Raw genomic sequence first — 24,406 nt, 5'->3', positions numbered from 1 at the left:
TGAATCCTGCTCTCATACGGCTGGACAATAGTAAATTTATTATTGCTAAATTCACTTCATTTAACGAAGATCCCTATATCGACCAAAATACCGAGGTCCACAAATCTTCACTATATTAATGTAGCCCAAAGTATTCATTATTTTACTTAAAATTTTGATTTGTGCAATTATCTGAATCTTCAAAGGTGTTCAAAAGCCGTATGCGTATCTGATTATTATCGATCCCGGGGTAGCATTCTTCAGAAAAAGGAAGTATATTTTGAATGACGTCATGCCATTTGTTTTTCGCATTTTTCGTACTCGAACCCTCGATGTAGTAGGTACGGAAAATCTAATGGCGTCTACAGCATTGTGCTGTAGCTGTGTTCAACCGGTATATATTATCTCTAAATAAAGCTAACCTTGAAAATGAGTTCTTCGGGGTAAAAGCTCAATGCAAGATGCTAGTGGGTTTCCATATTATTCCCTAAACAGTATAGTGGTTATGCGGTGTGTGGATGTTCCGAATATGAACGGAGAAGAAATTTTTATGCAGATCTTTTCGTCTCGGATGAAAAATGCGATTCTCGGTAATTTTCAGTGGAGTGGAGAGAAGCACATTAATGGGCATCCAAACAAGTTTTGGCAAATTAAAATCAATAGTCGATAAAGATATGATGCATGTAAGAGGATCCCAGATCCTGAACCGATGTATACGCAGCTGTTCCTATAGGAGCATCTGCAATGATGCTAAGAATCAGATCAGTACTGGCTCGAATAAAGGAAGGCTAATGGAAAATAAAAAGGTGAAACAAGACAAAAGAAATAGCTTTAGAAAGCTCTCACTTATGAGCAAAGGTGGAAGGTCTGGAGAAAATGAAGTCGTTTTTGAACGAAGTATAAGTAATTTGAAAAGTACCGATATATATACACCCCTGAAAGGGTACTGTGATCCAATAGATAATGTGCCTGATATATGCCCGGAATTGCAGGGTGTATTGTTCTCACCTGGTGTTCATTATATGAGGGATCCAAGAACTCGGCATTTAAATTTCAGCCCTGAACTTTTGAATATCCCAAATGTGGATAACTTCAAGTTTGATAAGGTTACTCCCTTTGTTTCACCAACACATGATCAACGTCTTCTAAAGATCGCGGAAGCTTTCAACACAAAAACGCCAGCGAGTGAAAAAAAGCTTAAGTATTATTCTTCATCTTCATCCCTAACTGGAATACTACGTTTGTTTCACTTGCTCCTTAGTAACAACCGGCCATTAGATGTAGGCTTTTTATCGAAGCCTTTTCCTGCTACTACGAACATGTCCGAAAGTTGTAAATACCCTATCAGCTCTGTTGTTACTTTGAAGAAAAAGGATTCATCAGGAAGTGATAACATATTTTCTATTGATAGTGACCGAACTACGGACACGGAGTTGATATTGTCATTGTTGGGAAATACAATGGAGCTGATGCTTACAACAGATTCCTCCGTTTTTAAGACATATCTGAAATCATCACTTGAAGATCCAGTGAGGGCTGAAAATTCAAAATCTTCATATCATTATGCTCGCTTTGGCAATATTTTGATGCGATCTCAGCTTGATGCCAAAGACAAAAGATTGCCTGGAACTGGTGTTTTTGATCTCAAAACAAGGGCAGTTTGTGCGATTAGATACGACATCGCACATACTAACTTCCATCCTACAAATTATGAGATTAATCGTACTCATGGCTTATACGAAAGCTTTGAACGTGAATTATTTGAGATGGCAAGGGTTGTTATGTTCAAATACTCTTTGCAGGCAAGGATTGGAAACATGGATGGTATTTTTGTTGCATATCACAATGTCAAGAATATATTGGGATTCCAATATATTCCATTATCGCAGATAGATAGCATATTTTTTGGAAATGTTGATTATGATGATCCCAAACTAGGCCAACCTGATTACGTGAACAATGAATCAGATTTCCAGGCCATTGTGGAAGATATCGGTCAGCATTGGCAAAACAAGAGAGAAGCTTTATCGACAATGATGGCAAACTATGAATTCAATGTCAGCCTTTCTATGCTTCAAGATTTATTGAATGCCATAACGAAGAAGACTGGGTCAAGGCCGTTCAGGATGTTTTTAAAGTACTGTCCTGAATCAAAATACCATAATCCTCATATAAAAGTATTTGTGAATGTTGTTCACGCTGAAATGGCTAAAAGACTAACTACACTTGATAAAGTCTCTGATGATGTTGAAATCCCACCCAGTGAAAGAATAAGGAAGGCAACGCTAGCGGCAAGTGCACGCAAGAAACGATGTGAAACCATCAATAAATCAATATTTGAACAATCATCTAAGGATGGAAGATTTATGTTCAAAATTTCTTGCGGTCACAAGATAAATAGTAAGTCCGCCCATATGAAGTACCCCACACCACCTTTATCGATTATTAATAAGAAAACGGCGGATGAATGGATAATACACTATAAAATAGCAGAAGTGTGTAATCCAAATCTTTTCGAGGAAGAATATTTTAAAACTGTTAAGCGGTTGTGCAGAACATTTGGAATACCATCTATTTTGAGTGTTCTTGGAGATGACACCAACTCATCTTATCCTTTTAATAAATATGCATCATCCAGGCAAAACATTTTAAGGGCATATAGTGAAAAGGCTCTTAGGAGGTTAAAAGTGTTCAAGCATTCGATTTTCTACCGAGAAAATTCCGAGTCCAAATAGACAGATAGATGACAATTGGCATTTAGCAAATTTATTTGATTTAAAACGTTCACTAGATAGAAACTGAACGCTGCGAAATTACTCGTACATATTTATATAACTATACAAGGCTTATCATTTATAGAGAATAAGAAGCTCACTCCCTCCCTGTAAATTTTTGCGAGATAAAGCGTAAGATCAAACTATAACTAAAAACTTTCCCTTGTCAGTGAAATTGGAAGTTTCATGAAGTTGTGAATCCGATTGAAGAACACATTCATTTAGATACTCAAACTGATCAACGTTGTTGACATCTTTTGGTATAACTTTTAATCTTTCTTCAATGTTAGGTTCGTCACATTCATCGATTCGCGGGACAATTAAATGCTTCAGCTCCTCCAATGTTACAGTTTCAGGGACAGCTATTGCAAATATATCATCTTTGTAATAAAACTTTAGTTTTAACTTGTTAGAAGGAGATATCTTTGAGGCACTCGTGTTCATATTTCCGTTATTGCTCTTAGTCCAGTTGGTTTGGGATGGCTTTCTATGTGTTTCTCTCTGATCCTGTGTAGATGATCCCACGGAAGATCCGGATGAACTGTGCTTCCTAGAGTGGTGATGAGAGTGGCCCAAAGTCATCTCACTAAGTCTCCTTACCAAAGAGCTGTGTCTGTTTTGAGGATTCTGTGTGGGCTTTATATCGATAGCTCCGGTATGGTCCATCGGAACATTGCCTCCCTGTTGTGGAAATGGTCTATATGGATGAGGCTGTTCAGATTTACGATCAATCTCTCCATTACTGTTAGATCCTTTACCATTCAGTATAATCATATTTGGAGGACGTCTGGCCGGCCTTATAGGAGAGCCATCCTTCGTGACATCGTTATATGACAACTGTTGGTCACCTTCCCACAGATCATAAAAGGAATTAGCAAGAACCGATTTTGAAATATGGCTAGGGAGATCTCTCAGACTTTTTAGATAGCTATCAAAGTCAATCATGCGTCTATGGCACAAGTTCTCGCTCACATCCATCACTGGACCGGGAATAAAAGGAATGATTCTCTCTTTATGATCCTTAGTATCGTATTTACCTCCTTCCCTCGGCCATGCAGCCAAAATTTGCTGGTGGAAATTGAAAAAGTCTTCGTAATATCTGCAAAGGCACCGTGTAGAGTGATCAGAGAGCACGACACGAACCAAGAACCAGTATTTGCCATTTGTGGAAGAAAAAGACTCTATACTAACCTCTTCTGCATACAATGAAGCACGAGCTGTTGATGCAGACGCCGTAGAAATATTCGCCACGGGCTTATTTTGCCCTGCAATGTACGAGCTCTGACTAAATGAGCTGGCGGTGGAAGAAAACGAGTCCTTTTGCCAATTCTGTCCGCCCATCTGGGCGCGTACATCACCAGAAGAATTTGTTCGGCTGCCTGGTGTTGAAGCTGCAGGTCCTACTGTTCTTGCACTGGCCTTATGACGGTTCTTCACCATCTTCCATTGCTCAACAGTCGGAAGACGAACTCTATCTATTATAGCATCAGACGGCTCGTTGTAAGGAACTTTGGTATTTATATCATAAAGTCGCACATACGAAACAGGAACTAAGCCTGGCTCACCAATCTTATCGAGAAACTTTCCAATGAACCACTCATGTTCATGATGGGCACAAAGGATTAAACTGTCGCCCGCCATCACGCTCAACTCATCGGGCCTCTCGGCATGAAAATCATAGAGGACAATCCCATAAAGTGATGGTAACGGTGACACGTGCTTGCTAGAACTTGAAGATGCGTGTCTTGCTGAAGGATTAGGTACCTGGGATGGTTGTGAATGTTGCGAATGAAACGATTTTGTAGATTGATAGGATTTGTGAAATGTCACGCCAGCCCCATTCTGAGAACTACTGTGCTGAGAAGAACTATTGCTACTTGATGAATTGCTTGTGTGTGTTCGCTGGGGTTTTTCAAAGAATTTAAAGCAGCTGGTTGGAGCACTACCCTGCATGTTTTTCACTGGATCCTTTATCTCGATGGTAGTAGAGTTTGGTCGCGAGACAACGTAAAAGAAATCACCTTTGTTGAAACTGATCTGACCCGGAATTTGGGCTATATAGGCTCTAACAGCCTGAACTACCTCTCTTGGGGCGTTCAAACTTTGAGTTGCATCTTCTGATCCAATACGAATTGTTGAGAGGTCTGCCTTGGTCACCTTATGTTCTTTATGCTCCCTCGATGATCTTCGAAAAAAAGACATTGTGTCCAGTAGGGTATGATGAAGCTAAAAATTATGCGAGGTATGAGTTGACAGCCAATGAAACTGCTAAGCACAAAGTTTTGAATGGACCTTGATTATTAAATGGATCTTTGGCCTTTGGCTGTTCTTCTAATTGTTCCAAAAGATTGACAAACTAAAATACGGACAAAATAATGTGAAACAGCCGAGCAGAATGAAATATGCGAGTATAGAAAACGACGAAGATGTTTCAGAATCGAGCCAAGCAAGTGTACCCGATAAAGTAAAATTTAATGGATAAAATGGTACGAAAAAAAAAAAGTCATCGATTTTTATAGGGGAATTTTACCAGGTGGAAAGGGGGGGGAGTAAAAAAAAAAATAGCACTCTACCTGCTGAGAGAAAATACGCGTTTAGTTAGAGTACCCCTAAAAAAGCATACGGGAGTTAGAGGTTAGTAACCTCGTAAAACAAATTCAGTATTTAGGTACAACAACAGGGAAAGATCAGATTTAAGTTTTAATCAACCTTATTATATCACTTTGTGGCGAATATTCTTTGACACAATGATCAGTCAGCAAGTAAGCCAGCTTATAGAATTGGTCATTTCAGTTCGCAATCAACTATACTGAAAATTGGATAACCGTAATTATAGATACATATATATAGATAAGGTATTTAAGGTGTTGTATTTTCTTTATTTCCCCCTTCTTTTGTAACCATGATGTAAACTGTATTAAGATAAGGCTGTTCAAAAAAAATCTTTAGATATCCTACCCCATATAAAGAATTTCTGTTTTTCGATTTGTTTTCCTATTGCATTTTTACCCCTTTCTTACCAGGATGAGAAATCAGTGTGTTGTATGTACTATTGTCCTGTTAGTTTTTTTCAGTTTATAGGGAATTTAGATATCTCCTGTACCTTGCTAATTTCTTGAAGGGGGAAAAGGATATTACGGACCAAATAAGTGATATGCAGAATGCTAGTATTATAAATGGCCGAGCTGCAAATTTAATTGGCTCTGGTTGATGAAACATATGGCAATTTAAATTTCTTGTAGCAGTGAAAAATGTAACGTTTAGTCGTACGTTGAGCAATTTAGTTGTTAGCTGAATTTTTAACTCGGCTGTGCTTATTGAATATGCCTATCAGAATTTTACTATGTATATTTATACATTACAAATGTATTTTCACCTGTAATCAATGAAAGCGAAAATGAATGTTATATTATAAGTTTATGTCGCTATCATCTAACTGAAATAATGCCCTTCGAATAGGCAAATTGTAAATGGTAATCTTTAAACTTTGGAAGCCAGAATATTGCCATAAATGTACATATTATGTTCTTCGCCGTTTTCCACTAACATTTAAATAATCCAAAATTAAGAATGTTTAAAACGATACTTTAACCAATACGTCCTCCAATTTCCACTTAATATCAGACCAGTCATCACCTTGAATTTTGGCTGCTCTGTACACTTGCTGGCCCAGTGAGCATTCGAGAACTTGCATAATGTGTGACTTGGTCGTGGACTCATCATGACTATTTTTGTGGTCAATAAGAATGTAATCATATGCTATAAGTAAGCTTGTAACCCTAAGTTCATCATGGTCTGGCAACGTATTGATTGTTATTACATGGTTTGAATTCTTAATTTTATTTAGAAGAACCAAATCCAACACTGAAAAGGCATCGGCCTCCTTTGGTTCTTCCTGATTAATTGCATCTTCTGTTTCCTCTTCTAATAGGGATCGGGACTTATTTCTCAATTCACAAATACTTGAAGCAGAGCTGATACTATTACTGCTACCAGTACTGCTGGTCTGAGTAGAAGAATCAATTTTGAGTTGAGAAAATGCAGTCGAGCGCTCTACAGCTGTCTCCTGGCCAATTGCTCCGCCTGGATGTCTATCGCCGAACCTTTTCTTTCTAATATTTAGGTCATTGATATATACTTCGGCTAGTGCCATGGATGTGGCATCAAGAATAGTGAGGCAGAGTGTTGTTGATATGGTTGGCGCACTCATCCCGTACAAGTTCTTTTCAGAGAGTCTTTTGGGAAGTTCAGCATAAATCATTGATGAAATCCTAGGAAGAATACTCAGTTTTGAGTGCTTAGTACACGTGACTAATATAATAGGTACCGTCTCTGGAATATAATTGAGTAAATTGAGAAGCTCGGGGGTATTTCCCGATGCAGAGATCATAAGTAACACATCTCCTCTTTCTTCCCGGATGATACCCAGGTCCCCGTGAAGAGCTTCCGAAGGGTGTAAAAGAGCCGACTGAACGCTGAGTGAGTTCAGTGTGGCCACACTTTTTCCAGCAATCTTGTATGATTTACCCATACCAGATATTATAATTTTACCTCCTGCATTAAGGCCATTATTCATAATTCTTAATGACTTTTTAATTTCATTCTTTGACCATTCAGACCTTTCATACTGACGACTCAAATAGTCAATTGCCTTTGCCTGGGTAGAAAGTACCCGATTCACAGTTCGCAATCCTTGTTCCAAAACTGGGTTTGAATCATTGTTGATATGAATTGAAATATCAGATGAGTCCCTGGAGAGAGGTGTCGATGAAAATGAATTGAATGACATTGTTGGATACAATTTTGTAATTTGGGATGGCTTTCTGTAAGTTGTGTGGAGATCACAAATGCCAAATCTATCACTGAATCCCAAGTACAAACTGTTATTGGTAACCTCCTTTAATACAACAATTATTTGACAATTTACAATAATTATGTGATTCATCTTGAAAGCATTTAACAGTAAAAAAAAATTGGTGTAACTTTCATACAAGATGTCGAAAAACGCCACTCCCGTGTGTATCGGAGTTACAGAAAACATTTAGAAATTTTGTATTGTCGGTACTTTTTGTTCGGGTAAAATGATTCACTACTACCTATCAAAATTATTTTTCTTTCCCGGGTCGGTATTTTTCTCGATATCCCGCCGTCAAGAAGGTGTATCAGTATCAGAAACGATAGCTCTTGTATTTTATCAATGAAAAGTACAGATCTGGCAAAATTCTTTAACTCGACTTCAAATTTTACTTGATAATTCTGTTGTAATGTCAACTCATATCTTATAGTTTTCTGTCTGACGTCAAAAACTTTCAATTTTGTTGGTTTCTAGTTCTCAAGAATCATAATTTTTCGGAGTCTCAGTTATCTGTTAGCAAACTCAAAATTAATTCGAATCATCCGTCAATCATTAGTTTCTTAAAAAAAATGTTAATCCCCGCTGGGAGAGTCCCTTCCCCTAACTCCCTAAACACTTTGAAAATCAATATCCATCATTTTTCAAAACTATATATTAATAAAATACACACTATCTATGATTGAACTTGATAAATAAAGGAATAAAAATATCATTCTGTTAATACCCTTTTCTATTTGGTGAGATCAATGTAATTGCAAGATTTGGCATCTATCTTATCATTTTGCTACCAGATGTCTTCCCGATATCTACCTAATATTTTCATCAGCTTTAAGTAGTTGTCTCCCTGGCTTATGCCGCCTTTAATATCAGAAAAAATATCAATTAAAGTCTTCGATACACCTCTACCCATAGTTTTGGCCCGGCCACACACATATATGCATGCATTATTCTTAATGCAAAGATAACCAATTTTGGACCGATCCCTTTCAAGAAGATTTTGTACGTATACTTTGGGTCCAGCCCCTCTGGATTCAGCAATATTAACCTCAAGCATTCCATCTAATTTCTTTTTGATTTCATTCAGTTCTTCAAAATAAAGAAAATCTTCATCTTGCCTGCGTAAACCATAGTATAAATATATTTTACTGATCTCAGCATTCTTAGATTTTAAAGCAATTTCCCTAATAAACGCACGAAACGGTGCTACCCCGACGCCTGCACAAATTAATAATATTGGTTTCTTTGAATTAGTTGGAAGTCTAAATTTCGATGTCTCCATAAATATAGGAAGTCTGGTATCAATTTGACATATTTCACTTGTTCTTTTGTCATCAAGAATCCTCTCCAACTCCTTAGAAAAAACACCCTCAAAATGACTGTCACTATCTTTGTCGAGGCTCACTGTCATATCAACCATATCCGAAAACTCTAAGCTAGAAGACGAAATTGAATAATATCTCGGTTTCAATTTTCCAAATGATTCCATAAAAAACGTTATCGGAATGTTGAAATTCTTATATCCAAATGGCTCGAGAAGTTTTGATATTGTAAGATGTCTTGAAGTTACATTTTTGGCAAATGTTTCGGCGTTGCTCGTGATATTTGCAAGAGATTGTTTAGCCGCATCATCTTCCGTGAATGTATTTGCAATAAAGTGGATCATTTTCCTGCTTGGTGAGGCATTTATTTCAAGATAGTATTTGCATATGTTAAAGTAAGAACAGGGAATTGGGTAAAAAGGCCTAATTGAATGTCCAACAGGGATTATTCTTACTATTTGATTTCGTTTGTGCCATAGTCCAACAAGTTTAAGAAATGAACGAACATCAGATTCACTATTACTAGGATAAACCGCAATGTGATCACCTGTCGTATAACGTAAGTTGGTTTTCTTTTGCTCTAGATCGAACGAAACACGAACAACTTTCTTTACATCAAACTCATTGTTTGTCAATACTTCGATATTCTTAATACGTGCAAAAAATGGATTATCCTCATGATGTGGTGGACCTGTTGACTTATCAAATAAGACCGCCTCAGCTTCGTCCGATTCAGTAACTTCGAATTGCGATATATACTCATTCGTCCTTTGCACCAACGGGAACTTCAGTAATTTTTGTAATAAGGAAATTGTATCCAGTTTCCATTCGTTGTAATCTTCCATCAGCATATTGCATCCATCATCTCCTTTACCAAACTTCCCTATTTCATGAAATGATAGCCTTGACAATTCCTTTTGGATGTTGTTGGCGGCACCTTGATAAGAATCATACAAAGAATTCCCGCAGCCAAACATTGTAAACTCACATTGTTTCCCACGCTTTTTGAAGAAGTCGTTTTCCAAATGTCTTAGGCTGTTGTAAAATTGCTCACCGTCAGAACACTGCTCGCCGTCACCATAAGAACTGATAAAAAAGCATATCAAGATCCAGCGCGATAAATCTTCTGGTTTTTCTATTTCACTGATGTTCTTAACTTCAAACATGTTTTCTTCGGTTGGAATTCGATCATGATCTATGGTCTGTTCGATTTCATGTGCGAAATCAACTGCGAGCTTCTTTGAGGTCCCTGTTTGAGAGGAATAGCATACCAAATAAGGGGTCATCAGGAAGGGTTGTTTTCTTCAATAAGGAAAGACGTATGAGTATCCTTTCTCTTCCATTCGTCTAATACGTACTCTATGGCTCAAAAACTTAAAAGTATAAAATTTTAGATCTTTCGTCGTTTCTATTGATGAAAAACTCTGTAGCACCCCGCATCAATGTTTTCTCATTTTTTCCTATATTACCGCGTTCGCGTTTTAGTGAATGGTACCCAAATTTAGAATGAAGCTAATTAATTTGTGTAAGGATGGTATGTCGACTAGCTAGATACCGGTTCCTGGTGTGTGAAGTTACAAAACTCAGTGACACGAATAATAATCAATAATGATATCAATATGGACAATACTGTCAACTTGTGATACAATCAATATTAAATTAAGATCAATTCAAATTAAAAAATATATATTAGCTTGTCTTCCTTAAACTCTTTCAAGAAAAAGGAAGTATTTGTTACGTAGAATAGTTTTAGCAAAACTCAGATATCCCTTTTCACAAGTGGGATTCTCTGTGTCGCATCAATTCTCAGAAATTATGCTCTTGTTGGCTCTTGTTAGGATTTCTAAAAATCCGCGAAATCCGACACTAAAGCGTAGTTCAGTGAATTCGCTATACACATACTATAGTAATCTGAGCATATGCAATTATTATGTAGTATTATGCCAACTATATTGTTTAATAGGTAATATGTACCAAATATCTATTACTTGTTCTTTATATCCTAGAACTCTTAATAACCTGGTCAATGAGACCACTGAATCCGACGGCAAAAGTCATACCTAAAACAACTTCCCAATTGCCACCACCATGTGTCTCGGGTGAAAAGTACTTATCTCTATCATATATTGTTATCCAACCTAATTTGTAATCGCTAGGTGAATCATCAACAGGATGTCTGTCCCTGAGCCCATCTTTGGAAATGTAATATCTGGTACTTGTCTCGTAATCACTGTATGTTATATATTCATTGCCTGAATCCTCATCCTCATCCTCGGATTCCTCTCTAGTGCTGCTAAAGCTATTTCTGGAAGTTGCTGGACTAGATACACTTGTAAGATCAGAATTTCCAATTGTTATGGAAGAATGTGGGGCCAGTGATGAAAATTTCGCCGAAGATGTTACCACTTTCTTCGTAATTTTGTTCGTAATGCCTCTCTTGCAGGGCCTAAAAATGGCCACCACGGGATTGAACCAACTGCTTTTGGGAAAGAATTCTTCATCCAGAAAGTATGATGTGCCATCTTTGGCAAGCTTCATTCCACTAATACGACTCTTGAAAATAAAGTCTCTTTTTCTTCCGGGTCTTAGGCTGCAAATATGTATTCCTGAGCCCAGTCTATAACCTGAATGTAGCATAACCTCCCGACCAAAATATGAAGAAGGCGCTTTAATTTTCTCAAATGTAAGATTCAATGGGATTCGTCCGTTATTCTCATCCCCAATTGTATTTGTAATAGCATTGTTGATCAACTGTTCATTCTGATATGCATTCATAATAAATTTTCCACTTTCTGATTCAGGCAACAGCTCAATTATAAACGGATTTACTTTATTTTCGTCACCTACACCCCACTGCTGTTGGGTAAAAATTAGCTTGAATCCACTTACTGTTTGGGACTTGGTGTGCCAGCCTTTAGTTGCCTTACCCTCGGGCAATTGTACCTGAACGTAATAACTTGGCGCGTGTCTAGTAAATTCATGTCTTTTATCGGGTATCGTCGTCAAATAGAATTCTAAGGGATTTATTTTTATGACATGGTACTTCCAAAAGTCTTGTTTTTTCATGGCCTCCTTCAATTTGTCCACCTGTAAATCAGCAAATTCATTACTGTCTAATGTGCTGGAAGTGAGTCCTGCTGTAGATGGTCCAGATGACAACCCTGTATCCATTCTTTTTGGATTCACCCGATCTATGATATGCTTCTTTTTGTTGTCTTCAGATTGTATATTTTCCCCATTAGAAATTGTTGTGAATAAAGCATGATGAAGAGTGATGCATGGAAACAAAAAAAAAGTATCAGCAACAAAATAATGAAAATGAAAAAAAAAAAAAAAAAAAAAAAGTCCCTCATCTTATCATCGTCATGCATGGACTGTATTGTATTATTGTACGGTTATATTTGAGTCTATAAATCTATATATATATATATATATACGTATATACATTTCGCCAACATGCTTCAATCATTTCTAATCCATTTCATCGAGATCATCATCGCTACTATTGTCTCGTCTGTCTTCTTCCATTACTTTTTCAAGAAGTATTGGAATATTTGGTGACTGGAAAACAAATATACGGGCTTTCCGCTCGCTAGCGACCTTAGTGGTATCATGCATAGATGCCGTTTTCCGATGGTGATAGCCCTTGAAAGTTTCCCAGTCAAAGTTTCCACTCCGAGCGACCTGGTATCCAATAGCGTACTTGGCCAATTTTTTCACTTCCCAGGAATCGTAAGGTTCTCCTAAAAACATACTCAGGCCGATTCTTTCCGTGCTGAAGTTATCTCTGGTAAATTTTTGATGTTCTTTCTTCTTATCACCTGTTTCTGCTCTTCTGTTGATTCTGAGTAAATCGTATAATTTCCTGCCATTTTTAAAGTAATCCACTATAAGTTGTTGATTTACCCTGATGTTTCTATCATGATCTTTTATTCCTCTACCCACGTGAGGAAAATTGAACAAGATTAGATCTATCTTGAGTCCGCCAATGACATGCTTATTCTTGCCAAGCTTTTTAGGGTTATCGCTGAGTTTTAATGTTTTGATGAGATTCGTACAATCAACCCCATGATATATTTTCGTAACGTGTAAATTCTGTAGTTTCGTAATGTTTTCCTTGGCAACGTCAGGATACTTTTCATTCAGCTCTTCTATAGTATCAAATGATGTAGCAATAAGATTTTCGGGTTGAATATATTTCATCTCTACAGCACTTAGTGCGAAAGAAAAATCACCCTCTCCAATCAAAAGTACTTTATCTGAGTTTTTAAATGGAATCAATGGTTTGTGCGGTCCACTCTCAATTCCTCCATATGTATCACCATCTTTATTTCTTCGACGGTATTCCCTGGCGACTTTCTTACGATTTCTCTTTTCTAACTCCTGTCTCCGCACTTTCTTTCGCACACGTCTAGCTAAGCGACCTTTTTTTGACATTATTCTCTTACTGAGTATGTTTATAAACAAAATATCATGTAGTGATCCGACTCTTTCCTATTGCATAGTCGTCGACATATTCATTCATTTTTTATTGAATAATTTTTAAACCAAGCAGCTCACAAAAAAAAATATAAATACCAAAAATCAAAAAGCACAACTTTTTCAATGCGAACAAAAAAAAAAAAAAAAAAAAAAAAGGATTTCCACAATTTATGCAGGATAAACTTTCCTAATCTCTGAAGCCTCTATTAAAGTGCCCGTGAGAGGGTTTGGAAAACTAAAGTGAAGTTCTGACCATGGAAATTTTCCTTCTGCTGCCGCCAAAAAATCTCCATTAGGTTGAATGTGTGCATATTTCTCGTCTGACTTTTCTGCGCGTTTTAAACCCAAAGTTGAATTATAAAGCTTAGCAGATGAAAATATATAGCGATCAGGAGTTAACACTGGATCGGAAAAGACATTCGAGACTACTTGGTGTGAACATTGACAAGAATATTCTCCAAAAGTGGAAGAGCATATCGGACAAGACGAAACCATATATTTGGCTAGCGGTCCATGATTTGTAGACAGCTCTTTATATAACTCGCAATATCTGGTTTTCAACACTGGTAATCCCACTTCAAGTAAATCTATAAGAGATATGGTACTTTCCATTCCGTACACAGCGTTGAAATTTGTAAGAAAAAACTCTGCCAGAGATTTCCATTTTTGTTCTCCTAATTGATCTTCATACATCTGAATGTTTTCCTTAATTCGCTGTTGGCGTTTCTGAAAGTCGCCAAAGCACACGCCGTAGTCATTATTTTTTCCAAATGCTGTTGTAGTATATTCCCCTTCTGGATTCGTAGCTAGCTGTTTCAAAGACAGACTTCCTTTAATGGTGCTGAAGTACAGAATGCCGGGACCAAGGAACCGCTCGAACTTTACGCCAGAACTGCATTTATTCTGTGGTGAATTTTCAAGAGAATCATCACTGTAAAAATCCGCTGAATGGTCAATCAATCGATTTGAAGCAATATTAAGGGCATCGAATAGTTGTAAATGCTCAATTTTGGAAACAAAGAGATTAAACGAAGTTTCGTATGTGAGATCAGTACCTTTGGATGATTGTAAATTTAACTCTTTCAATTTCTTTTCATTTTCTGAGCACCATGCTATAAGGATCTTTAAATCCATATGCTTCATTATCCGGCGGTATATGGATATCCCTTGTGAAATCACGTCCCAATCAATAAATTTAGTAAGTCCAAATTTTTTTGCCAAACTAAGTCCAATATTTCCATTCATTTTTGCTGAAGCATCTTCATGAATTGATGTCCGAAGTAGGTATTCAATAACATTAAGATAAATCTCGTCGTTTAAAAACTTCTTGATCTGCCTACTCAGCCTGCCTGCTTTGGAGCCGCCTTTCTGTGCTAATTCGGAGATAAGCGATTGGCAATATTCAGGTGAAGCATTCTTAAAAGTTTTTGTCCTTTTAAAGGAGACACCCTCTTTTCGGTTTGAAGTATCAGTCATGTCATTGTTACTATCCACAAAGAGACTAGATGACGAGCCTAACTGTTCTTCCAAATCCTTCTCATTCTGGTATTTCCTAGCTTCTTTGACTAGATCCTCAAAATTAGCAAGCCTTTCTGCTCGTACGACTAGGCGGCTAACAAATTCATTGTGGTGTTTTGCCCGGCGAGCAATCTCTTTCCTAAACGACTTCTGTAAATTGATCAACTTGTCTATTGCCTCTAGTTTTTGTGCCTTGCTAAGTTTCTTATTCTGTAGTCGCTTCAAGCGAACCCTTAATGTAGAAGTGTGCTTTTTATTCAGCCTTTGAATGTTTCGAAGATTCTTTCTTGCCAATTCAAGAGGCACTTTAAATTGAGAACTTCTTAGGGCGAGGTATGAATCTGGTGAAAGTAGTGGTTCTCCAGACATACCGTACTAATACAGACGTTCTTTTCAGTATTCTCTTGCTTTTGTCTTTCACGTTGTTATTATCAACGTTTATATATGTAAATATTTATAGGCACTTGTATATTAGAAAATTGGCATACGAAGATTGTAAGTTAAGTTTTTTGTAGTCTTTAAAATATTAATATGCAGACGTTGATCAGTACGACAGATAAGAAAGACAAATACCAGAAAAAATAAAATACTAAAATTTAGGAAATGTGCGTGGGTGGTTACGGAAATCAAGAACAAATTCCTTCCATCCCACAGAGTAAAAAAAAAAATATTAAAATAAAATCGAAAATATAGGTGCTATTATGGATCTTCGGGAAAAGGTCGGGAATTACATCTTATCACAGTTAGAACCACACATTAATCGGTATGCATTTATTACTTGTAACTTTTCCGACATAATTAGTCCATACAAACAGTGGTGCTATCAAATATAAAAGGAGGCATAATAAGAAATGGCCATTTTCATATTTCAATTGCGTACAACACTAAAAACTCATAATGACTGAAGTTTGTCGATAACAGCTTGAGTGAACGCTGTGGTAGAAGCAGATCCACCTATATCTTTTGTAACGGCCTTACGTTCTGCCAAAACATCATATGTAGCCTTGCTGATTCTGTCAGCACGTTCCTCAAGTCCAAGATGTCTGAGCATCATGGCTGCTGACAAAATCATAGCAGTAGGGTTAGCCTCATTTTTACCCTTTATATCCAAGCCAACATGCCTGCAACCTGGCTCAAAGACGGCATACTCACGACCAAAGTTACCACCTGGAACAATTCCTGGTCCTCCCACTAAAGCTGCACCAATATTGGACAAAATGGCACCGTACATGTTTGGTGTAACCATGACATCAAACTGTTGTGGACGAGAAACTGCTTGCATTGAGGCATTATCAACAATCAAGTCATTCACATCTATATCCGGATATTCAGCAGCACCAATTTCCTTGACAGTTCTTCTAAACAAGCCATCACCCAGTTTCATAATGTTAGCTTTATGAATGGCAGTGACCTGCTTTCTACCATTGCTCTTGGCAAAATCAAAGGCAAATCTTGCAACTCTCTCCGTCTTATACCTAGTCATAATCTTTAATGATTCCACAACACCTGGAACCGACTGGTGCTCTAGTCCAGAGTATTCACCCTCTGTGTTCTCTCTCACCAGAACAAAATCAACATCTTTCATTTTGCTTGGAACACCAGGAAGGTTCTTAATGAGAACCAACGAGGCATAAATGTCCAATTCCTTTCTCAAAGCAACATTTAAAGATCTGTGAAACTGATCCCTTGGTGTATATGTTATTCCCTTTAATCCAACTTTGTTTCTTTTCAACGATCTAACAGCCTCATCTATCTGCTTTTTTGTGCTGGCCTGGTCCTCATTCAATCCGGACATCTCAATGGTTTCCCATTTGACTGGAACATTGTCTGCCTTAAAAATAGCCTTCACGGAATCGGTAATTTCTTTACCAATACCGTCACCTGGAATCAGTGTGACAGTATAAACTCCACCATATTCCTTTGGCAAAGATGAATCTCTAACAGCGGTGGCCATTGTTCTTGTTTTTAGTAGAGAGGCTCCTCTAAAAATTGCTTTTCTTGAAGCCTGAGAAAACATTGTCTTGATTTCAAAAAAGTGAAGTCCTAATTACCAGACCGATTTTCCTATCTATGGAAGCAGATGCTTATATAATATAAGGAAATAAGATAGAACCGGGGAAAAGCTTGGTCAAATCAGTGGAAACAATAATGTTATGGGCCGTAAACAGCAGTAAAATGACAAACAAGTCAAATGAAGGTATTAAAGATTAAGTTAAGGAACCCGGAGAAAAGTAAAAAAAAAGCTTGCTGTTAGAACTAAAGGAGGAGGGGAAAGGGAGAAAAAAGGTATATATAAAATAGATTTTAGCGGTGAAAAAAAAAAACAATTTTGAAAAAATAGGTGTGCGTATCGCATCAATAATAATATCAGTCAGTTTGGTTAGCAGACAAATCGGTGATTCCTGCGATCAATTCAAAATAGGAGACGAGCCGGAAAACTTGTTTTTCCAAACAGAATTTTATTGTAATTATGAATAAAAGATCTGTTAAATTGGTAGTGATTATTTTTTGGAAGGTGAAAAAAAAATGTAATGAATGAGATATGTAATGACTCGGAGACACAATTAATGAATGACTAGACGCGGACTGCTGAAATAATTCTTGAGCCTTAGCATTAGCTCTTGCCAATCAACCTCTTGAAAAATGAAGATAAGTATTTACTAAACAAGTTCTGTGTCTATTTGTACTTACCATAAACATATGCTGTACTTTCAAATATGATGATAAACTGACCAGTAATGCCGACTTTCGCTAGCAGTCATACGAATCCCTCCACTCTATTTTTTTTTTGTAAACTCCGGGTTCGCATTAAAATTTTGAAACAAACATGACAGTAAAAAGCTTTTCCGATCAACGGTAATGGGCAACCTATCTTTTTTCCTTTTACCTTTTCACAGCACCTCATGCATTTTTCAGTATAATTTATATGGTTCCCGCGAGAGAAATTTCCCATATTGATGGGGCACTGTGGAGATGATGAAATTGTTAATTAAGCCGTGTGCCAATTCCTATAATTCAGAAGGATTTAGTACGGTAAGGTAGGTAGTATAATTACTGTTATGCGTAATTAAGGTTGATTTATACCTGTGAATATTCTATATATATGTAGTATTATTATACAAATGTCCAAATAATTGAGATCCTACCAACAAATATTCATGTCACCAAAAGGTTTGCTTTCCATCAATTCTTTCACCAGACTGTCTGTTACTTCTTTATTTAGATAGTGGTTTAGAATTTTCATCTTGCTTTCTGTACTTCGCCTTATGATTCCATCTATTCCATGTTTCTCCTTAGGCGTTTTTTGTGTTGTCCCAGTTGCTGCTGGTGCTTCTGGAATCAGGTAAAAGAATAAAAATTCTAACACTTTAACCTGAACTTCTCTAATATTCTCTAACTCTTTATCCGCCTCTAACTTTCTTTTCTGATTCTGACGACTCCTTACACTGTCTTCTCTTGCCTTTGTTTTCAAAAGATCGCAAATTATTTTTGGCCCCATTAAATCTTCAAATGTACGTATCACCTTGACGTTTCTTACCATGGCGCTAACTAAGGCCGGAATGCATGCTATTACAATGTCACTGTCAATTGTTGAATTCAGAAGATCTAAAAGCAACATTAGGTTATAAGGCTTCCCAAAGATTGCCCGTGATTGGGGATGTAAGAGAAGACACGCCTGTAAGTTTTTTAGAAGTAATGAAGTCCGCACTGGATCCAGGTTTGAATTCTGTTCGGATGAATTTATTGAGCTGCGAAGGACATTTAACAAATGTGTAGTCATATTATATTCAAAGCTGTTTTGTAAAGAAATAAAATCGCCAAATATTGGGTCTTTTGGAGTAGGAATTTTCCACTTTCTAGTAACCGATGTCACATTAATATTCGGTTCTGGATCAGGCGTAGAATTGTCAGATGAATACGACGAGCGTGATGACGTAGACGACATCGCTGGTGAGTATAAATATCGGTAACTTTGATTTGATGATGTCGATGTAGAAATACTGGATGATGACTTGCTGTATCTATGCTTTGGAGAATTGTACTCTGTAGATGAAGACCTAGGACTACTACTTCGACTCCTTCTATGCGTATTGGATGTATTATTCGGGTTTGCAAGAATGCACAAATCATAAAACAGCTTGTCTAACTCTTTAAGACCTTCATAAACCTTTTGGCCATTTGATGAGTTTATCTTGCAGATGATGCTGTCTAAGCATTCCTCTAATGTCGATTTCATATTTTGTTAACTTCCCTCCTTAATTGCATGCAGCTTTTGTATTCGTGTAAATAAGCCAACAGCTTCTCCGCATGTACTGTTTGCACCTTTATTTTAGTAATTATTCAATTATGATACAATTTGAAAAGGTAGTTAAAGGGGTGTCCTTCGGTATCCAAAGCTTTTTTGCATTATCTTCAAAATATGAGGATCAAATTTTTTACCTTCTCTGATTCATTAAAAATGTTTATAAACTTCCTAATTAGGAATTTAAATTACTGCTTATGTTTGCTGCCAATACACCTAATCGCCATTCACTCAACATGAGCCTGACCTGTTACATATTTCTCGGTATATGTATTATATACCCATTTCAAAGTTGGCGAGATTCTTTTTGGAGTTAGAATTCGAGATTCCCCCCTCTTTGATTTATATGTATATGTATATATATGTAACGCAGAATAGTTGAAACCGCGATTTCGAGAACTTTTGCTGGGCATATATGCATTAAAGATTGACATAACGAAAAAAAAAAAAAATAATTAAAAAAAAATGCATTAATCTAGAGCTTCGGAGAACCGGCAAGACAACTAACTTCCTTACTCCAAATTTCATCTTCATCTTCAGCTTCACACGCTCCTTCACGATTAAGCAATCTCCAATAATCATTTTTTATTTTTTATCTTCAATGGGTTTCAGTGCATGACGTTTACATTCATATGTTTTATAGTATAAAGAGGAGGTTTCCTGAAGTATTATAAACTCGAATCTTCCAAGGTTAACTAAATTTTATTTCACAGAAATCACGGTAAGGTTGGGCCACGGCTTCTTAGAAAAGCAACGGCTCATCTTCACCTTTCTCTTGAAGATGATTATTTTTCGTTACCCACCACAAAGTGCTCAAAATCTCACTCGAATTAACCTCATAATAGGATGTGCAGCTGCTGTTATCTCTTCGGCATGTCAATCACTTGGCCTTATTCTTCAAAGGAAAGCGCATATATTATCAACTAAGGAAAAGCTACTGAGCGGACAGGCTCAATCTCCTTACAAGAGATCGATGTGGCATATCGGATTTTTCTTGTTTATTTTTGCTAATGTCTTCGGATCTGCAATACAGATAGTGAATCTTCCTTTGATAGCTCTTTCACCATTGCAGTCTCTTGGATTAGTCTTCAATTCAATATTAAGCTCGGTAATGCTACATGAACCATTTACAGCATCATCTACGTTGGGAACTACTTTTGTAGCCATTGGAGCTTTCATAATTGCTTTCTTTGGAGGAAAATTGTCACAATCAACTACGAGCTTGGAAATATTTCTACAGCTTATTAAAGAACGGATGTTCATAGTGTGGTCCCTGTTGTCTCTCTCTATTGTATCTGTTCTCTTAATACTTGCTTTGCTTATTTCTAGAAAATCAAAAGTGGCAAACTCCTATGTGGATACATATCTACACACATTTATCGAATTACCTTGGGTAGTTAATAACAATAGAAAATTGGAGGGTGTGCTGTATGGATGTTCGTCTGGTATACTTTCAGCAGACTCTTTATTGTTGGCAAAGACAAGCATGGATATCATTATGTCAGCTTTCACAGGACATACATTCTCGAGTTTGAACAATTTTATAGTCTATTTTGTTGTTGCCGTGTTCATTAGTCTTTGTCTAGCACAACTATATTTGTTGAATGAAGGCCTCAAATATCTTTCAACTGCCGTTCTGTACCCACTGGTTTTCTGCGTCTACAATTTTTTTAGCATAGGAAATGGACTCGTTTTCTATCAACAGTGGAAATTAATAACATATGCTTCAGCGATATTGCTTATTTTAGGATCTGCAATGATTGTTTATGGGGTTTTCCTTCTCAGTGGTGAGAAGCAAGCCAATTTGGGTGATGAGGTCCATATTCGGACTTCTAAGGGCACTAATACACATACGCCGAGAAGAGAAGGCAGTGCATTTACTGTGAACAGTAATTTAACGTCCAGTACAACAAGGCCACATGAGCCATTGACATATGATTCAACTAGATCATTACATTCATATTCAGGTGATGACTTAATTGTGGATCCCATTGAAACATCTACTCTATGTGATGCGGGAGACAATGAAGTAAGGACACAATCGCAGGCATCCTCTAGTAATATCTCAACTAGTCTTCCTGCGGCTTCGATGCCCCATTCGTTTTCTAATGCAAGTGAGTTTCTATCACCTATAATTAAGTCCACTACGGAGAACCTGAATTCGGCAGGGCGAAAAGTTTCCGGGTTTTTACGTAAATCCATCAGTAACTTGCATGGAAAAAGCACTTCTATAGGAAGCACCACGCAGAGTGACGGTTTCAGCAAAAGGATAGAAAGTTTATTACCAAGTAGGGAGAATAATGAAAGAGATAAATTCGAAGTACCTGAATATATATCGTTTGGATCGATGAAGGACGGTTCTTCCTTTATAAAGAATTATGATTCGACAAATAATTCCCAGGAGAGTGATAATGGCATTTCTAATGAATCTGGTAAGAAAGATTGGTCCAGAAGTTTGGCAACCAAAACGTCAACTTCGCATAAATTTGAAAGAAATGGAAGCAAAATTAGATCTCCTAATGCACATGTACTGTTTGATACATTCAGACCCTCTAACATTGGTATACCTCTGAGAAAACGAAATCTCCGTATCACTACCGACATCCCTCGCGTTAGCAACCTTGGACAAATAGGATCCGTTAGTCCAGTACAGAATAATGAATTGGATTCTGATTACAATTCAAACAACACGTTTAATTACTCCCTGAACAATACTATTGAAGAAATACAGAGTCAGATGCACGAAATTGATAACAAAGCAAGAATTTGCAGTGGTATGGAAGATCAAGATGACCTTAAAAATTACCAACATGCAAGTTCTCAGGTATCGCAGAATCGGGTTGAATTAAAAAGAAAGGAAGGAAGAACGAGTGTTTCTTTTGTCCACGATCAAATCCCGAGACACGATAGTTTGTATGTCCCAAAACGGGGAGGTAAAACAAGAAACTTTACTACTAGTATTATTCCATCTGTTAAAGTTCATAGGAGAAACTTGTCTTTCGAACAATCAGAGCTTCTTGAAGAATTGAATGGAAGGAAATAAAGCTTTCCATGTGCTTTAATGTATTTTCTATATAACAACAATCAGAAATATGCGCATGAATAAAATCATGTTTCATGTTATTGATGATACATGATAACTAAATAATAATAGCAAATTTTCTTTGAAAAAAATGTCCGTCTTCAAGGGAATAAGCAACATTTACAAGCCTTCACCTTCCTCGTCAACTGGAACAAGGAATGCTCCGGAAGATAGATTGCAGGCTCATTGATGTTATGATGTTGGTAACTAAGAACGCCAACTCCACCAGCATCAAGCATAAATTGTGGATTCTTGTTTATTGGTCTTCCAACCCATCTAGCGGCAAGACATCTTAATATATGACCATGAGCGACAACCATGATATCACAAAATTCATTGTTGTCCATAGCACGCTTGTGAATTTTTCTTATCTTTTCAATCAGTCTATCCACCCGTTTAGTGACATCTTCTGCGTTCTCTCCGTTCTCACAGCCGTACGGCCATATAGTCCAATTTTCTCCGCCTGGTAGATTATTTTTTGTTCTACGTTCTTTAATTTCCTCAGTGAGCAAACCTTCATAGTCACCATATTCCCATTCTCTAACGTCCTCGTCAATTTCAGTTTTGATACTCAGCTTTTGAGACTCTGGTAAACTTTCAAGAAGGAGATCCTTGGTCTGAAGAGCTCTTTTTCTTGGAGAGCATATGATTAATTTAAGTTCAGCTGGTTTAATTAGATTTGTTGATCCATATCCAATAAGGACTCTTCCTGTCGATCTCATTTGTTTAACACCATAGTCGGTCAATGGTATATCAGTCCTGGAGGTATATTGACCTGTTTTGGACCATTCGGTCTGTCCGTGTCTCACAATGATGAGTCGAGGAGTTCTTGATTTGGGGATTGCCATCTGTGTGTGTTGTTAGTCGGCCTATTAGTAAGACTTGTGATCAGGAGTTATTGATCTCTATATTTGGGCCCTTAACTTGAGATAGCATTACCTTTTAAATGTTTTTTTTTTCATTTCAATCGCATATCAATCGACCGGATTAATCCTTTTGAAATCTCCGATCGCAAAAAAATTTTTACCTCCATTGTTTTGCAGATCTTCAATGAAAACAAAACTCGGAAAAAGTGGACAGATAAACTTTCAGTGCATACGGATTTTGCATATTAGCTTGATTTTATTCAAACCAGCTTTTATAATCCCGAATCTTCATCCAACTCTAGATAATATACCGAAAATGTCCGGTCATGAAAATGTAATGAAATGCTTTATCCGGTTGTATGAACTGTTTTTCGCATAATAATGGCATTAAGTTGATCGTCGAATATCCTTACCAGACAAAGTGGTCGATTTAAAATAACTAGCAGAATTTTATAAAAAAGGAGTATCTCACATTAGATAAAATCATTTAAGATTCTATTTGATACTTAGAGCTGAATCCTAATCCTGGGGGTTGTTTATTACTTCGCCTACGTTATAGAAGAATACACACGAAATAAAATATTAATAGATTAAGCAGTCGCTACATGTTATTTAAGATAAAATACGAGCTTTTATGCAACAAAAGAAACGTATGTTGGTACATTGAGGAGTTTGTTTATGAAAACATGAGAGGACTACGAGTTTCCGAAATAATGTAGTGGTAACAATTATTGTCTAATTACCCGGCATAAAGATCAGTTTCGAAAGGTAAGTATTTTGAATCCTAGTTCTTTGATGGTATGGAACATGCGGTACATTATGTAAGTTATCAATTAGGATATTAAACCGTTTGGACTCATATTCAACAAGACCTCAAATATACGCAATTCAGAATAAAAAAATTCCTCCTGGTATCAGTTTAGCAGGGGGGTGAAAAAAAAAAAGATGGGGTCAACTGGGAATTGAACCCAGGGCCTCCTGCACCCAAAGCAGGAATCATACCACTAGACCATTAACCCACAACCAAAATTGTAAGGGGTCTGCTTTGGTTTGAACCTAAATTATTTTTGATTATGTAAGTGCAAAGTGTTTTGTGTGTTTGTTTTGAAGTGTTGAATCAAACCACTAAAATGTGAAGTATTGTATGTTGTAAAGTAATATGTTTAGAATGTTGTGATGTAATTCGGTGCCGACAGTTTGTCGGAGTTAAGAGAGACCTTATGAGTTA

General features: G+C 37.0%; 11 protein-coding genes and 1 non-coding gene across 12 annotated transcripts; 2 read left to right on the top strand and 10 right to left on the bottom strand.

The window, feature by feature from the left end:
- Nucleotides 1–827: 827 nt before the first annotated feature.
- BRETT_000867 (uncharacterized protein) lies at nt 828–2,714 on the top strand (the record flags this gene model as incomplete). The annotated part of the gene is made up of 1 exon (XM_041279426.1): nt 828–2,714. One exon carries the CDS (start codon nt 828–830, stop codon nt 2,712–2,714), a length of 1,887 nt encoding a protein of 628 aa, XP_041137640.1.
- Nucleotides 2,715–2,891: 177 nt separating this feature from the next.
- Nucleotides 2,892–4,955, bottom strand: BRETT_000866 (uncharacterized protein; the record flags this gene model as incomplete). Its single annotated transcript, XM_041279425.1, has 1 exon — nt 2,892–4,955. One exon carries the CDS (start codon nt 4,953–4,955, stop codon nt 2,892–2,894), a length of 2,064 nt encoding a protein of 687 aa, XP_041137639.1.
- Nucleotides 4,956–6,327: 1,372 nt separating this feature from the next.
- BRETT_000865 (uncharacterized protein) lies at nt 6,328–7,542 on the bottom strand (the record flags this gene model as incomplete). Its single annotated transcript, XM_041279424.1, has 1 exon — nt 6,328–7,542. The coding sequence occupies one exon, from the start codon at nt 7,540–7,542 to the stop codon at nt 6,328–6,330; it is 1,215 nt and encodes a 404-aa protein (XP_041137638.1).
- An 850-nt stretch (nt 7,543–8,392) lies between these two features.
- On the bottom strand, nt 8,393–10,213 carry BRETT_000864 (uncharacterized protein; the record flags this gene model as incomplete). Its single annotated transcript, XM_041279423.1, has 1 exon — nt 8,393–10,213. One exon carries the CDS (start codon nt 10,211–10,213, stop codon nt 8,393–8,395), a length of 1,821 nt encoding a protein of 606 aa, XP_041137637.1.
- A 709-nt stretch (nt 10,214–10,922) lies between these two features.
- On the bottom strand, nt 10,923–12,098 carry BRETT_000863 (uncharacterized protein; the record flags this gene model as incomplete). Its single annotated transcript, XM_041279422.1, has 1 exon — nt 10,923–12,098. The coding sequence occupies one exon, from the start codon at nt 12,096–12,098 to the stop codon at nt 10,923–10,925; it is 1,176 nt and encodes a 391-aa protein (XP_041137636.1).
- A 300-nt stretch (nt 12,099–12,398) lies between these two features.
- BRETT_000862 (uncharacterized protein) lies at nt 12,399–13,364 on the bottom strand (the record flags this gene model as incomplete). The annotated part of the gene is made up of 1 exon (XM_041279421.1): nt 12,399–13,364. One exon carries the CDS (start codon nt 13,362–13,364, stop codon nt 12,399–12,401), a length of 966 nt encoding a protein of 321 aa, XP_041137635.1.
- A 213-nt stretch (nt 13,365–13,577) lies between these two features.
- On the bottom strand, nt 13,578–15,296 carry BRETT_000861 (uncharacterized protein; the record flags this gene model as incomplete). The annotated part of the gene is made up of 1 exon (XM_041279420.1): nt 13,578–15,296. The coding sequence occupies one exon, from the start codon at nt 15,294–15,296 to the stop codon at nt 13,578–13,580; it is 1,719 nt and encodes a 572-aa protein (XP_041137634.1).
- A 523-nt stretch (nt 15,297–15,819) lies between these two features.
- On the bottom strand, nt 15,820–16,881 carry IDH1 (isocitrate dehydrogenase (NAD(+)) idh1; the record flags this gene model as incomplete). The annotated part of the gene is made up of 1 exon (XM_041279419.1): nt 15,820–16,881. One exon carries the CDS (start codon nt 16,879–16,881, stop codon nt 15,820–15,822), a length of 1,062 nt encoding a protein of 353 aa, XP_041137633.1.
- Nucleotides 16,882–18,069: 1,188 nt separating this feature from the next.
- Nucleotides 18,070–19,164, bottom strand: BRETT_000859 (uncharacterized protein; the record flags this gene model as incomplete). The annotated part of the gene is made up of 1 exon (XM_041279418.1): nt 18,070–19,164. The coding sequence occupies one exon, from the start codon at nt 19,162–19,164 to the stop codon at nt 18,070–18,072; it is 1,095 nt and encodes a 364-aa protein (XP_041137632.1).
- An 847-nt stretch (nt 19,165–20,011) lies between these two features.
- BRETT_000858 (uncharacterized protein) lies at nt 20,012–22,273 on the top strand (the record flags this gene model as incomplete). Its single annotated transcript, XM_041279417.1, has 1 exon — nt 20,012–22,273. One exon carries the CDS (start codon nt 20,012–20,014, stop codon nt 22,271–22,273), a length of 2,262 nt encoding a protein of 753 aa, XP_041137631.1.
- Nucleotides 22,274–22,413: 140 nt separating this feature from the next.
- BRETT_000857 (uncharacterized protein) lies at nt 22,414–23,160 on the bottom strand (the record flags this gene model as incomplete). The annotated part of the gene is made up of 1 exon (XM_041279416.1): nt 22,414–23,160. One exon carries the CDS (start codon nt 23,158–23,160, stop codon nt 22,414–22,416), a length of 747 nt encoding a protein of 248 aa, XP_041137630.1.
- Nucleotides 23,161–24,125: 965 nt separating this feature from the next.
- BRETT_000856 lies at nt 24,126–24,197 on the bottom strand. Its single transcript has one exon. It is a non-coding gene; the product is annotated as a tRNA-Pro (tRNA).
- Nucleotides 24,198–24,406: the final 209 nt, after the last annotated feature.

Source organism: Brettanomyces bruxellensis, chromosome 8 (genome assembly GCF_011074885.1).
Source record: "Brettanomyces bruxellensis chromosome 8, complete sequence".
NCBI lineage: Eukaryota > Fungi > Ascomycota > Pichiomycetes > Pichiales > Pichiaceae > Brettanomyces > Brettanomyces bruxellensis.
This window is presented reverse-complemented; position numbering and strand designations above follow the sequence as displayed.